This window comes from Chenopodium album, chromosome 2, assembly GCF_948465745.1.
Source record: "Chenopodium album chromosome 2, dcCheAlbu1.1, whole genome shotgun sequence".
Lineage (NCBI taxonomy): Eukaryota > Viridiplantae > Streptophyta > Magnoliopsida > Caryophyllales > Amaranthaceae > Chenopodium > Chenopodium album.
Window position 1 is genome coordinate 59,269,166 of NC_137835.1, and position 11,644 is coordinate 59,280,809.

General features: G+C 35.6%; 1 protein-coding gene across 5 annotated transcripts; it reads right to left on the bottom strand.

Moving 5' to 3' along the window:
- Nucleotides 1–657: 657 nt before the first annotated feature.
- LOC145599001 (folylpolyglutamate synthase-like) lies at nucleotides 658–10,676 on the bottom strand. Of its 5 annotated transcripts, none has more exons than XM_081655422.1 (12): nucleotides 10,539–10,676; nucleotides 10,385–10,459; nucleotides 9,998–10,250; nucleotides 8,120–8,186; nucleotides 7,819–7,868; nucleotides 7,652–7,699; nucleotides 5,309–5,416; nucleotides 4,605–4,723; nucleotides 4,356–4,421; nucleotides 3,925–4,034; nucleotides 2,083–2,144; nucleotides 658–1,241 (listed from the first exon to the last, which is right to left on the bottom strand). In XM_081655422.1, exons 5-11 carry the CDS (start codon nucleotides 7,853–7,855, stop codon nucleotides 2,096–2,098), a joined length of 537 nt encoding a protein of 178 aa, XP_081511548.1. In that variant the 5' UTR covers nucleotides 7,856–7,868; nucleotides 8,120–8,186; nucleotides 9,998–10,250; nucleotides 10,385–10,459; nucleotides 10,539–10,676; the 3' UTR covers nucleotides 658–1,241; nucleotides 2,083–2,095. The 5 variants fall into 5 exon arrangements, with proteins under 5 accessions (XP_081511548.1, XP_081511541.1, XP_081511567.1 ...); XM_081655415.1 differs by having other exon boundaries at nucleotides 7,652–7,714; XM_081655441.1 differs by lacking the exon at nucleotides 5,309–5,416.
- Nucleotides 10,677–11,644: the final 968 nt, after the last annotated feature.

The following is an 11,644-nucleotide window of genomic DNA, read 5'->3' on the forward strand; positions in this document are numbered from 1 at the left end:
GGTAACTTTTTTACCTTGCATTTACAAGCTACCCCACTTGATTTTTCATTTTCTCTCACTCTCACTCTCTCTCCTCTCCTTAATACATGTGCCTAAATAAAACGCGTCAACTAAATAGAAACGGAGGAAGTATGAGATAGAGGAAGCAGTACCTAAATTAGTGCTTAATTAAATTAGTCTCATTGTAATCAAACTGAGCCAATTTTGAATGATTCCAAAATTCATACTATTGTTAATGACAGTAGTAATTAGTTAATGATTACAAAATTGTCACTCTTATTTATAATAACTTTGTATATGGGGTATATTTCAACCCTATTGGACATACTAAGAAACTTATCTTTCCTGTTTGCTCCTTGAGGCTTATTTCAAAGCTTGCAACAAATATATATCCGCCACTTTCTTTGTGTACAGGGACAGTCTCCAAAAGAACCTTTAATTTGTCCTCCTTACCGGGCATACAAAATAGAGAGAGAAAGAGAGAGAGAGAGAGGGGGGGGGCAGAGAGAACAAATATTAAGACAATAAAGTTCTTCATGATTTCATTCATCCCGTGTAGAATGAAATTGAAGAGCCAATAACCAATCTATCTAAACTTTCAGATAATATTATGATGCTCTATATTCTAATAAGTTTGAACCACCAAAATATACCATATACAAATAGAAAAAAAGTCGTCAAACACAGATAAGTGCACATATATATATATAGGCTGAATAAAATCATCACAAAGGTATGATATAAATTCATCCAAGAAATGATGGTTGTCATAATATGCAACCAAGGTCTGCTGGCCTAGCCCTACCTAATCCGGTCAAAGTACCAAAATCAAAGACCAATGATGCTCATTTGCAAGCCCATTTAACTTGGTGATGCATGCATTAACTCAACCAAGAATAGGTTTCATGCGACTCTCAATGCCATGAACACATTCTACTTAACCATGTTCCTCTTTTCATATCTTTGAAGCTATGAATATATACTTCTGATTAACTAAATATATCCAAAAATACTTTCCTACCTTGTATTTAAACATGACAGCATGACAGAATGAAGAATGATGCATCCATGTAATAAATGTATAATCAATTTGATTCTCTTCAAGTGCAAGCCTCGCCTTTTGGCTATCCACAGAGAAGGGGTGATGATATAACTACATTGTATCATCAATATCAACTCCAAGGATGTAATGTAGGTAGCATCTCAAAACTTATCCGGTCAATCAGGCAATAACAAACTTCCTGTTCAATAACAAACGGACAATCCACCACCCAAATAAGAAACAATACACAGCTAAAGGGTTCATAAAGTCTGACATTACATTGAACATTTTAGGCTATATACAACTATACTACATTGAGTATAAGATTCAAGCAAATAATATAGGCTATATACAACTATACTACATCGAGTATAAGATACAAGCAAATGGTTTTGCCATCACATTGAACGTTTTAGAGCTTTATCTTACTTTCACCATGACCTCGTCCATACAATAATAATAGCACAGCAATCTCAGGCAGATACTAAACATAATCCATTAATTAGAGATATTTTTTAAACCTCCCAAGTCAGCCAACCATGTTAATTGTGTGAAAAAATATAGAATGTTGAGTTTCATTGGTATGTCAATTTTAATCCATGAAGATCATATTGACTGGAAAACTGGCATAATCTCCTTTTAATTAGTGAAGATCCTATACCAAATCAAATAGAAAACTTTTAGCAATATGATATTCTACTTCTATCAAACTAATTACAAAAAACTAACTTATTCACTTCTGCCAATAAAAAGGCATGCCTTTCTATAACTGAGTTCCGCCAATGATATTAGCATCAAGCTTTAAACACAAAAACACCTAGTAAAGCTGAATTAAATTCAGAATCAATATTAAATAAATAAATAAAAACCCAGAAAATCCAACTGCATAAAAACCCATAAATGAACAAAAATTTAATCAGTCTAACATTCAAATAAAAGGAAAAATCTAAACGAAGAGATGAACATTGAACCAATTAGAACAAGAGAGAGAAAGCAAAAAGAACTATACTTGGCGTCGGATCGGGAAATCAACAAATTACCTTTCAAGTTACTTCAATGGAGAGGAAAGTTATTTTGCTTTAGTGGGGGGTTAGAGAAAGCTCTGAAGTATATAAAAAAAAAAATTAAAAAAAAAATTAAAAAAAAAAAAAAAAAAACCAAATATAAACTTCCCTGGCCATTTTTACAAGTAGATTCAACATAAGAACACAACATTAAGAAAATTTGAAACCGAATATAACAACAACAGTGCAAAATAAACCCTAACTTAAGCATCACCAAAAATTATTGACTTCTCCATCCATATGTAAAATAACCACTCAAAACTCTCACTAATTCACTTACCAATCCACTAAAAACACTTCAAACTTCACAAAAAAATTGCAGAGACACCATGAAAAATACGTCTTGATTTACCTCCGAATATTAGAACATCTCCAGATTCTGAAATAATTTTTCACCCTCCATTTCTGCACATATAGAAATTAAAGCACCGCACAATCGAAGAAGCACTAAAATTCAACCCAAAAAATGAAAATAAATAGAACAATCTGGCCTACTTACCTTAAAACAATCTGGCCTCCATAACTAAACTTAAATTACATCAATCTTCAAAATCACCGTAGGATGGCTTCTCTTAACTCAAACTTACATCGATAACCAGACCCAAAACCCCTGTGTCCCCCCACCCCCCTCCTCTCCCCCCCCCCCCCCCCCCCCATTCACATGAACATGATATACCAATGAAGAATCCCCAGTACACCAACTTTATCACCTCCAAAAACTTTTCTCCCAACTAACTTGTCAATGGCATATCAAACAACACCATTAATGAAAATCCTAATCAACTTCAATATTTGAATCTCTTCAACCACTTTAGTCACTAAGATTGTATCAAAAAGCAGTCAATTCACCATTAAAAAGTACAGCTGAGATATAAATAACCCAGGCTACTTAAAAGGCTGAGAACCCCACTTACGTTCTTATGAACACTATAATAACACTATCAATGATCTCATCTTTTTACCTATTTATATTGTGACATTAACAACTAAAGCACTGTAAATGAAACATAAGATCAACTCAACCGCTCTATCAAGTATCCATAAAAAATCACAATAAATCCCGTCAAGAAAAGGAGATTTGTCCTGCTGCATATCAAAGTTAAAACCACTTCCTCACAAAATTCTCCTTAACCATTCCCAAGTGCGCAACCCATGAACCATATTTCCAAAAACATCTTGCACTCTCATTAGTCTCTAAGTCCCTACAATTAAAAGGGGGAAAAAAAAACCCTTTTAAGCAACTTAAAATGATTTTTTATCTCCTTCCAACTGTCAATCACATCAGTAGCATATTTTTTATCATAGAAAGCCTTCTCTTTGAAGAATAAGCTCCTCTAATTTTATTTTATTTTTCCGACAGTTTTATTTTCCCAAAACAGCTCTCACTGTCATTAAAATCTCACTTTTCAGGCCCTTGATTCCCTAAAGAACCTTTTGTACCAGCTTATTCTCATATAAGTTCAATTCCAACCCTCCACCCCCCATCCCGCGACTTCACACTATAATCCACACTCATGATGATAATTGACAAAGCTACAATATAAGGCACGTTTGGCTGATCAGTGATTGAATAAGAATAGCACTCACTCAACATGGCATACAAACAAAAATATAATTAGCCATGAAATAAATAAAAGAGCTCGAAACATAAAGGGTTTTGGAATGAACAATAAAATCTTATTTTATAAAAAAAAAGGCAATGGCTGGTATTATGCTTGTCAATTTACAAGGTAACATAAACATGTACAGCATGACTCAACTTCAGACAATTTTAGAACAGTTAAGGTGAATGAAAAGAACCTTTAAGTTATAACTTACCCATCTAATAGAAATCTTTCGCGGACGTCCATTAAGTGTGGGGACATAAAAAGCCCGGTATGGAAGCCACAATTGCGTAATATGGACTCAGTAAAAGCACAAGTCGAACCCTATGCACATAGATAGACAAAATAATCATCATTTAACACAAGTTCATAGTTTTTCTCTTAATGACAAGAAAGATCAGAGTAATCCTACAGCTGACTTGTGAGAGACTACAATGCAGCCCGCTTAAAGACACTTTGTTATACAATTCAGTAATCCCAACAAACCACAAATGCAAATCACTTCAGAAATGCTCCCTCGGTTTCAAATTAATTGCAACGTTTTCATATAACACGGAGATATGTTTCTGTATGAGTGTATGACACGTAGATATTCATTTAACAAATTCATTGTCTAATTAACATAAAAGGATCGAAGACAAATACCTTTCCTTTGGTGTCAGCCACATGAATAACCTTCGACTTAGAAATTGGTTCTTCCAACTCCAGTATCTGCGAAATCCCACACAAACCTAATATACATTATTACCCTAATAATTCCAAAATAAATCAATTTTGAGACAAAAAGATGTAAATCAAGCATAATAATAAAACTATATAACTTTAATATAATCATATGATCAACTAATTTAAGATAAAATGACATGAAAATTAACATAATAACAGAAGTATAACCTTAATATAATCAAACAGCAACTCAAAGCGATCACCGCTATTGCTCTTCTCAGCACGAGTTCGAGTAGTAATCAAAGATGACAGCGCACTCATTGCCTCCTCATATAATCGAAGAAGCACTAAAATTCAACCCAAAAAATGAAAATAAATAGAACAAATAAGCCCTTAAAATATCGAAAAACAATAGAATAAATAAACCCAAAAAATCGAAAACAAATCGATCAAATAAACTCCTACTAAAAACGAAACGATTTCGCACAAATACACCCACAAAGATTCAACCAAAAACATTCGAAAACAACAGGAACATATTAATCTGCAGTTTGGTAATAAGAGTTTTGGAATGAGGGTCCCAAACCTGAATTAAAGTTTTTCATACCAAAACAATTAAAATAAAAAGGTTGTTTAATTTTATACACACAATACTTGGGATTGTATGTTAAATTATTTGTTACTGGTATTATCGACAGTTCTAGCTATATATTGATATATGGTTCATCTCAAATGCTTCATAATTTTAAACATTTAATTTAACATTAATATGATAATCTATTAATTGTTATAATTATATACTTTGAATTCTAACATAATTATCGACAATGACGAAATACCCATGTAATTGATTTCCATTGTTTGTATTGATTCTGAACAAAGTTTGGGTCTTAAAATTTGACTATGGAGGAGGAAGGGGAGAGAGAAAGTACCTGCTCGGGGAGGTCTATGTTGTATGGAAAGGAGCCGCAAATGGCAGCGACATTGATTATTGGTTTTGCTGCTGCTGTTGCCGCCTCCATTCTTATAAGAGGAAAAATCTAATCGAATAGATGAACAAAAGAAATAAACAAAAAATAAATCATAAATTCTTTTGCTTGGTACCTCAGAAACTGCTCCAATGGAGGAGATAGAGAGTGGGAGCGCCGAGAGGAGAAGGAGAGAGAAAGATAGTGAGATGAGAAGAAGGAAGAAGCCTTAAGAGTTAAGAGAGAGAAGACAGCTGGCAGCCAGGCCACCAAAGAAACAAAACAATAAAGGGCAAAATCGGCAATTCAATGAATTCAAGGACATCTCTGTAATAGCACCAGCGGGTACTATTCATAAGCTACAGTTAAAACTTTTGCATTTTTATAAGGTTTAAGGATACGTATAATTTATTTTTTTTTTTCGGTGGGTGACGAGAATAACCCTAATAACCTGGACCTCTCATAGGCAAGTCATGTGGTTAAACTCCTACCGAGGAACTTATACAAAATATCATTTGATAAAACAAGTTGTAGAAGTTTATTCCCAGATTTTCTCGTAGACTTACCAATTTACCATACATACTATATATACTCGTATCTATAAACTTATGTGTAAACATTCTGAGAAGATCCTAACTAAAAGTTGAATTATTCCCATATTTTCAATAGTGAGATTATTGTAAGAAAACGTGTAAAAGGTCGGATTACTCTTGTGAATTTTCCCTTTACAATTTTTGCAAATCAGCTTACTGATTTGGTGTCTCCCGTGAATAAGATGGGTGAAAGTTGTAATAAGCAACCTGCTCAAAATCAGCTCGTATTGATCACCTTTCAACAGTCAAAAATCATCAAGCCAAACTCAAAAATGAAAGGGTTTATCTACATAGTACCCCTGAGGTATTCACTTTTCTAAGCTGTGCCCACCCATTTTCAAAATTCCACACTGTAACCCCAAACTACCTTTAGTGTCTATGATGTAACCCTGCCGTTAAGTTGTCGTTAGCTATCACCGTTAGTTTTATGTTGCCTCTCTCACACCCTCACGACCCAGCCTTAACCACCCTAACTAACGCACCCAGCCACCGCCACACCCAACAACCACCACACCTAGCACAACCGCCACACACCAACAACCATGAAGAAAATTGAACCTAACCCTAACCAACCCCACCACAGCCACTGCCGGCAGCAGCTATCGGCACTCCCATCCCCACCTACTCCAGCCGATGCACCACCTTAGCCCAACCCCAAACTCCGCGGCTGACGCACCACCCTAGCCCAACCCAAACACCTCAGCCCCAACCACTGCCGCGCAAAACCACGCACTCCCCTTTTCCCTCACCCTATAAACGGCCAAATCGACCATTCGGGGTTTCAATGGTCGATTCCAGCCATTTTGAGGGTGAAAGGGTAAAGGATTGGAGTTTTTCGTCCTTTAGGGTTCACGCATCAGATTTTTGGTGGTCGAATCGACGGCGAAGTGCTGCTGTTCTTTCGGTGGTGCGTTGTGATGGGTGCGGTTCGCAGGGTGGGTGCGGTGGCTTGGGTGGGTGAAGTTCGGTGGCTTGGGTGAAGTCCGGTGGGTGGTTCGCTGGGTGGGTGGGTTTGGAGGAGGGAATGGTTGGTGGTGCGTGGGTGGTTTTGCAGGAGGGAAGGTTTTTTTTTTTTTTTTTTTTTTTTTTTAAAAAAAAAAAACAGATTTTTTAACAAAAGTTAACGGTGTTAACCTTAGGATTAGTGGGGGGTTACATAGCAGACACTAAAGGTAGTTTGGGGTTACAGTGTGGAATTTTGAAAATGGGTGGGCACAGCTTGGAAAAGTGAATACCTCAGGGGTACTATGTAGAAAAACCCAAAATGAAAAGTCTTCAGAAATATATTTATGGTATTAAGCTTTGAGCACAAAATAAGGTAGCTGTGAAATCTCAAATAGGAGTATTTCGCAGTGTGCACTCTTCACTCTGTGAAATCTCAAATAGGAGTATTTCGCAGTGTGCACTCTTCACTCTGTCAGTGGTTGAGAAAATGACTCCTATAGACGGGTTCTTCAATTCATCGGCAGCATTCCAACGATCCCACTACCAAGGGTATCATAACAAAGCTAAGACTTATGAATAAGGATTAAAACTGCATTGTAAGGATAAGTGTTAAACATAGCCATTGGACTGAAAAGCTTAAACGGGAAAACGACTTAAAAACCAAGAGGCATTTCTTACAAATCAACAACTTTTAGAACCAAGTCCACTAATAGCACAGATATGTTTGGATCAGATTCTTCTGAATTATATAAATGTTGTGATTCCTTACCAAAAGCTGCAGAAAATGCTACTAGGAACCGGGCACTGACTGAAGTTCCTATAGATGATGAAGCTGAAAAGTATACATGAGTCCCGAAAACAACACCAATTAAAAAAAAAAAAAAAAAAAATTCAACTTCTTACATATGAAGTTCTAAGAAAATTCTCAAAGCTTACCATAAATAAAATCAGACTCCAAAGGTTCAGGCCACATATTGATGTAGCACCTGAAAAAGACAGCATGTTAGGTAACAAAGGTATGAGAGATTAACAGAATTAATTTGCAGCGACATTGATCACAAAGAACGCAAAGTAATTCAAATTCCTTAGAATATTACTTCATTAAAATACAACAGCATGTTCAGGAATCATTCTCCAGCAAAAAAGTAAACTACTGAACATTAGATATAGAATGCATGATCCACTCGCCAATTAAAGAACCAAGGAACTATTCTTCAGAAAGAGGGAGTGTGATTACCTCTTTTAGATTGACCCATTCACATGCTTCGTTAAGCGTTCGCATCATAAACTAAACCAAGCTGACCCTGTAAAAATATGGTAGGATGTGAATTTTCAAGATTCATTATATGCAAAATGCTTTAAATTTAGGAAAAATACACTTTAATAATTCCAACTATGAGCGATTTACTTCTAATAATTCCAACTAAGCTTTAGTTTTTAATAATCCTAACTATGGGGTCAGTTTGCCACTAACAGTCCCAACCGGTCATCAACCTAATCTAATGGATTGCTCTGACATGTGGCATCATGTGAGTGGTTCTAAAAATAAAAATAAATTAAAAATTAAAAAACTGAAAAATAAATTATAAAAAAAAAATTATAAAACCTCTCCTCTTTACCAGCCACCCCCAACCCTCTAGCCCAGCCGGAATCCGTCGCTACCTCACCAGGAACCTCCCTTTCCCCTTCCATCCCCGAAAACAACCACCTTCCCCAGCCCCACCCTCGAAATCGCCTACCATCCGCTTAACCACCACCCTCCCACCTGCTTGCCCGCTCACGAAACCACCCCTCGTATCTTTTTCGGCTTATGTGTTCGTCGTCGCTGCATTCCTTTTTCTACAACTCAATCGAATGGCAATGAGGTTTTATTTTCTGTCAATAAAAAATATTGTTACTCTTTGAATTACTTCTGTTTTGTGCTTCGGATTTGTAGATTTTGCAATTAGTTTTCTCAATCAGAAACCCCAATTAATAAGTTCCAAGTCATTGATCATGAATATACCAATATGTTTTGGTCACTATTCCATAAGGTAGCTAAAAATCCCAGTTTGCAATCCAAATTCCAATTTGGGTTAAATCAAATACGAACTCCCCATTTACAGTAATTACAAGCTTGATTTCTTATGGAAATCAAATAGACTCACTATCTATTGACTATTAATCATAGAATACAATTTAATTCTTAATTCATTTGCAAAATCAGAAATCTGGGAAATGCTGAACAAATTAAAAGCAAAAAATTACATAGAATTGTTAATTACCAATTGCCACTTCGAACTAACGCGCTCCTCGGATTGAAATTGCATAACAGATTGGGAGGTGGTTTTAGGGAAGAGGGGATGGTGGTTTAGAGGAAACGTGAAGGGTCGACGGCTGGGATGGTTGAAGAGGCGTTGGGCTGGGCAGTGGAGGTGCCGGTGGGGGAAGAGGGAGGAGCTGGTGTTTGGGGTTTTCTTTTTTCTTTTTCTTTATTTTTAACTTTTATGTATTTATTTAATTTTAACTTTTTTTTATAAAAAATTTCTAGACCAATAGAAATGCAACACATGTAATTTTTTTTTAAAATAAAATAAATTTAACCTGTCCCCGATCATCCGGGACTACTAGTGGCGAACTGACCTCATAGTTAGGATTATTAAAAAATAAACCTTAGTTGGGATTATTAGAAGTAAATTGTTCACAGTTGGGATTATTAAACAGTATTTTTCCTTAAATTTACTAGGAACATATAATGATTTTTTCCCATTAACAAATTTGAAGACACTATCCTTTGCCACAACCCACAAAGATAGATAAATTGACTTTCTCAATTCATTGCAGCGCTAGATAAGCTCTATTTGCTTACTAGATTTAAAAAAAAGGTGTTAATATGTGCACACACATTTTGTATGCCTAGTAATATTTAACAAACCAATAGAATAACAAACAAATGATATGTTACTCTGTTATAAGTTTTATAACTAACAAAATTTCCGCATTACAACAAAGCCACTTCTACATTTCAACCTGTCAGCATTTAGCAACCACAGAACACTACATTGCAGACCTAGCAGATACAGTAGCACATAATAAATTTCTCTAGTTATCAAAATCTTTAAATTCAAAAACTTACTGGTTTTTGTCTTTTTGGGTCGTTTTTTATCTTTTTGGGTCGTCATCCTAGTTGGCCTCTTTTGAAATTTGATGAAGATGATTGCATGTTAGGATGCAAGGTTGGAGATGGTGCATCAACAGATAATTCGACACTGACTGATCTGTTATCTGTTTCTTACGCGATGCTGAAACTGTTGGGCTAGGTACAGATTCATGAACAGGTTGTGAAGAGCTAAGCATGCCTGGTTGCCCCATTTGCCGTTCTCCACTCCCTGCCAAAGTTAATATAAATAATTCTCGTCAACAAACAGCATCATCATCATCATCATCAAATCATCAATTATACTTTATACATTGAAAACATGTTTTACAATGATGATAAAAAAAAATATATGTTTAAACTTACTCTACAAATCATATCATCACTGTTCTCGGCTGACGCCCTCAGCTCTTTCCCTAGTTCTGTTTTCAAACTTTCCTTCTACTAAATAGCAAAATGTGTTTAGACAAATGAATATAATGATTCTGAACATGATTATTAATCAGCAACAGCTAAGTACCTAAGAAATGGCATCGGAATGAGCCTTGAAGGCCCCCCGCAAAACTGAGCAGTATGCATCTTGTTCAATCATATGGATTTGTGTTCCATGGCATTATTTGACATCCTTCGTAATGGAGCAGGGGCAGGAACTGCAGATCTCCCATTCCCAACTACACGTGCATTTCTTGCAAATCTATTTTGATGAGGCGGTGGAAGATCATCATCATCCCCACAAAAATTCCAAATAAAATCAATATCTGAATCGACCTTATAAACAAACTAAAACAGACAAAAAAGGCAACAAAACAACAGAAAAAATCCTTCAAATGGAATATTGAATGAAGATATAGTTGAAATTAGTGGGTAGGACCGTAGGAAAATGCAAATTAATTTTATACAAGATAGATTTCAACAGCGAAGACATAAAAGAAGTTAAAATATTGATGCAGCGCTATACAGAACACAAATGGACCCCTCTCAGTGATTATGATGAAGATAAGAACCATGACAATGAAGACAAATAATGCACTAATGCAGCAGATACGATAGATCATCTAAATTAGAATGTTATCTTTACATATCTTCTAGTAGTAGATTTATAGTTCCAAAACTATAATCTTTATGTATCAACAAACAAAGCAAACATATAAAAGAAACTAAGCGAAGAAACCTAAAAACCACTGCAGATATAATTTAGCAGCCATTTTAGCCCAAAATAATCCTTTAATTTAATTGCATTTCAATAGCCTAGACTTACATTTCTACAATTATAATATATGTCCAAAAGAATAAAATACATGAGATTTTTTGGCTCTGTAATTATGCACAGTTAAAGCAACTCAAATAGTCAAATAAACCACCTAAGAGCCCAAAATTGACTATACAGACAGTTATATCAAAGACGAGCAAAGCAAAACCTTACCACCAAAGCACCAAATTCAAAGCGGCAAGCGAAATCTCAGCCGCCATAGAAGCAACAGCAACCTTTTTCTGCAACACAACCCCTTTTAGTCTGAGCAGAAAACAACTCCCATCATCCCCATCAACAACAAAAACATGCGGCGGAAGTGACTCAATTAAATTCACAACAAACCCTAGATTGCAAAATTGATATTCAATAATAAT

Coding starts and splice junctions, on each gene's coding strand:
- LOC145599001 (XM_081655415.1), bottom strand. CDS start 7,855: ATGTGGCCTGAACCTTTGGAGTCTGATTTTATTTATG. Junction 7,715..7,818: donor GGAGTCTGATTTTATTTATG/GTAAGCTTTGAG, acceptor TATACTTTTCAG/CTTCATCATCTATAGGAACT. Junction 4,422..4,604: donor TGCTGTTTGATTATATTAAG/GTTATACTTCTG, acceptor GGGATTTCGCAG/ATACTGGAGTTGGAAGAACC.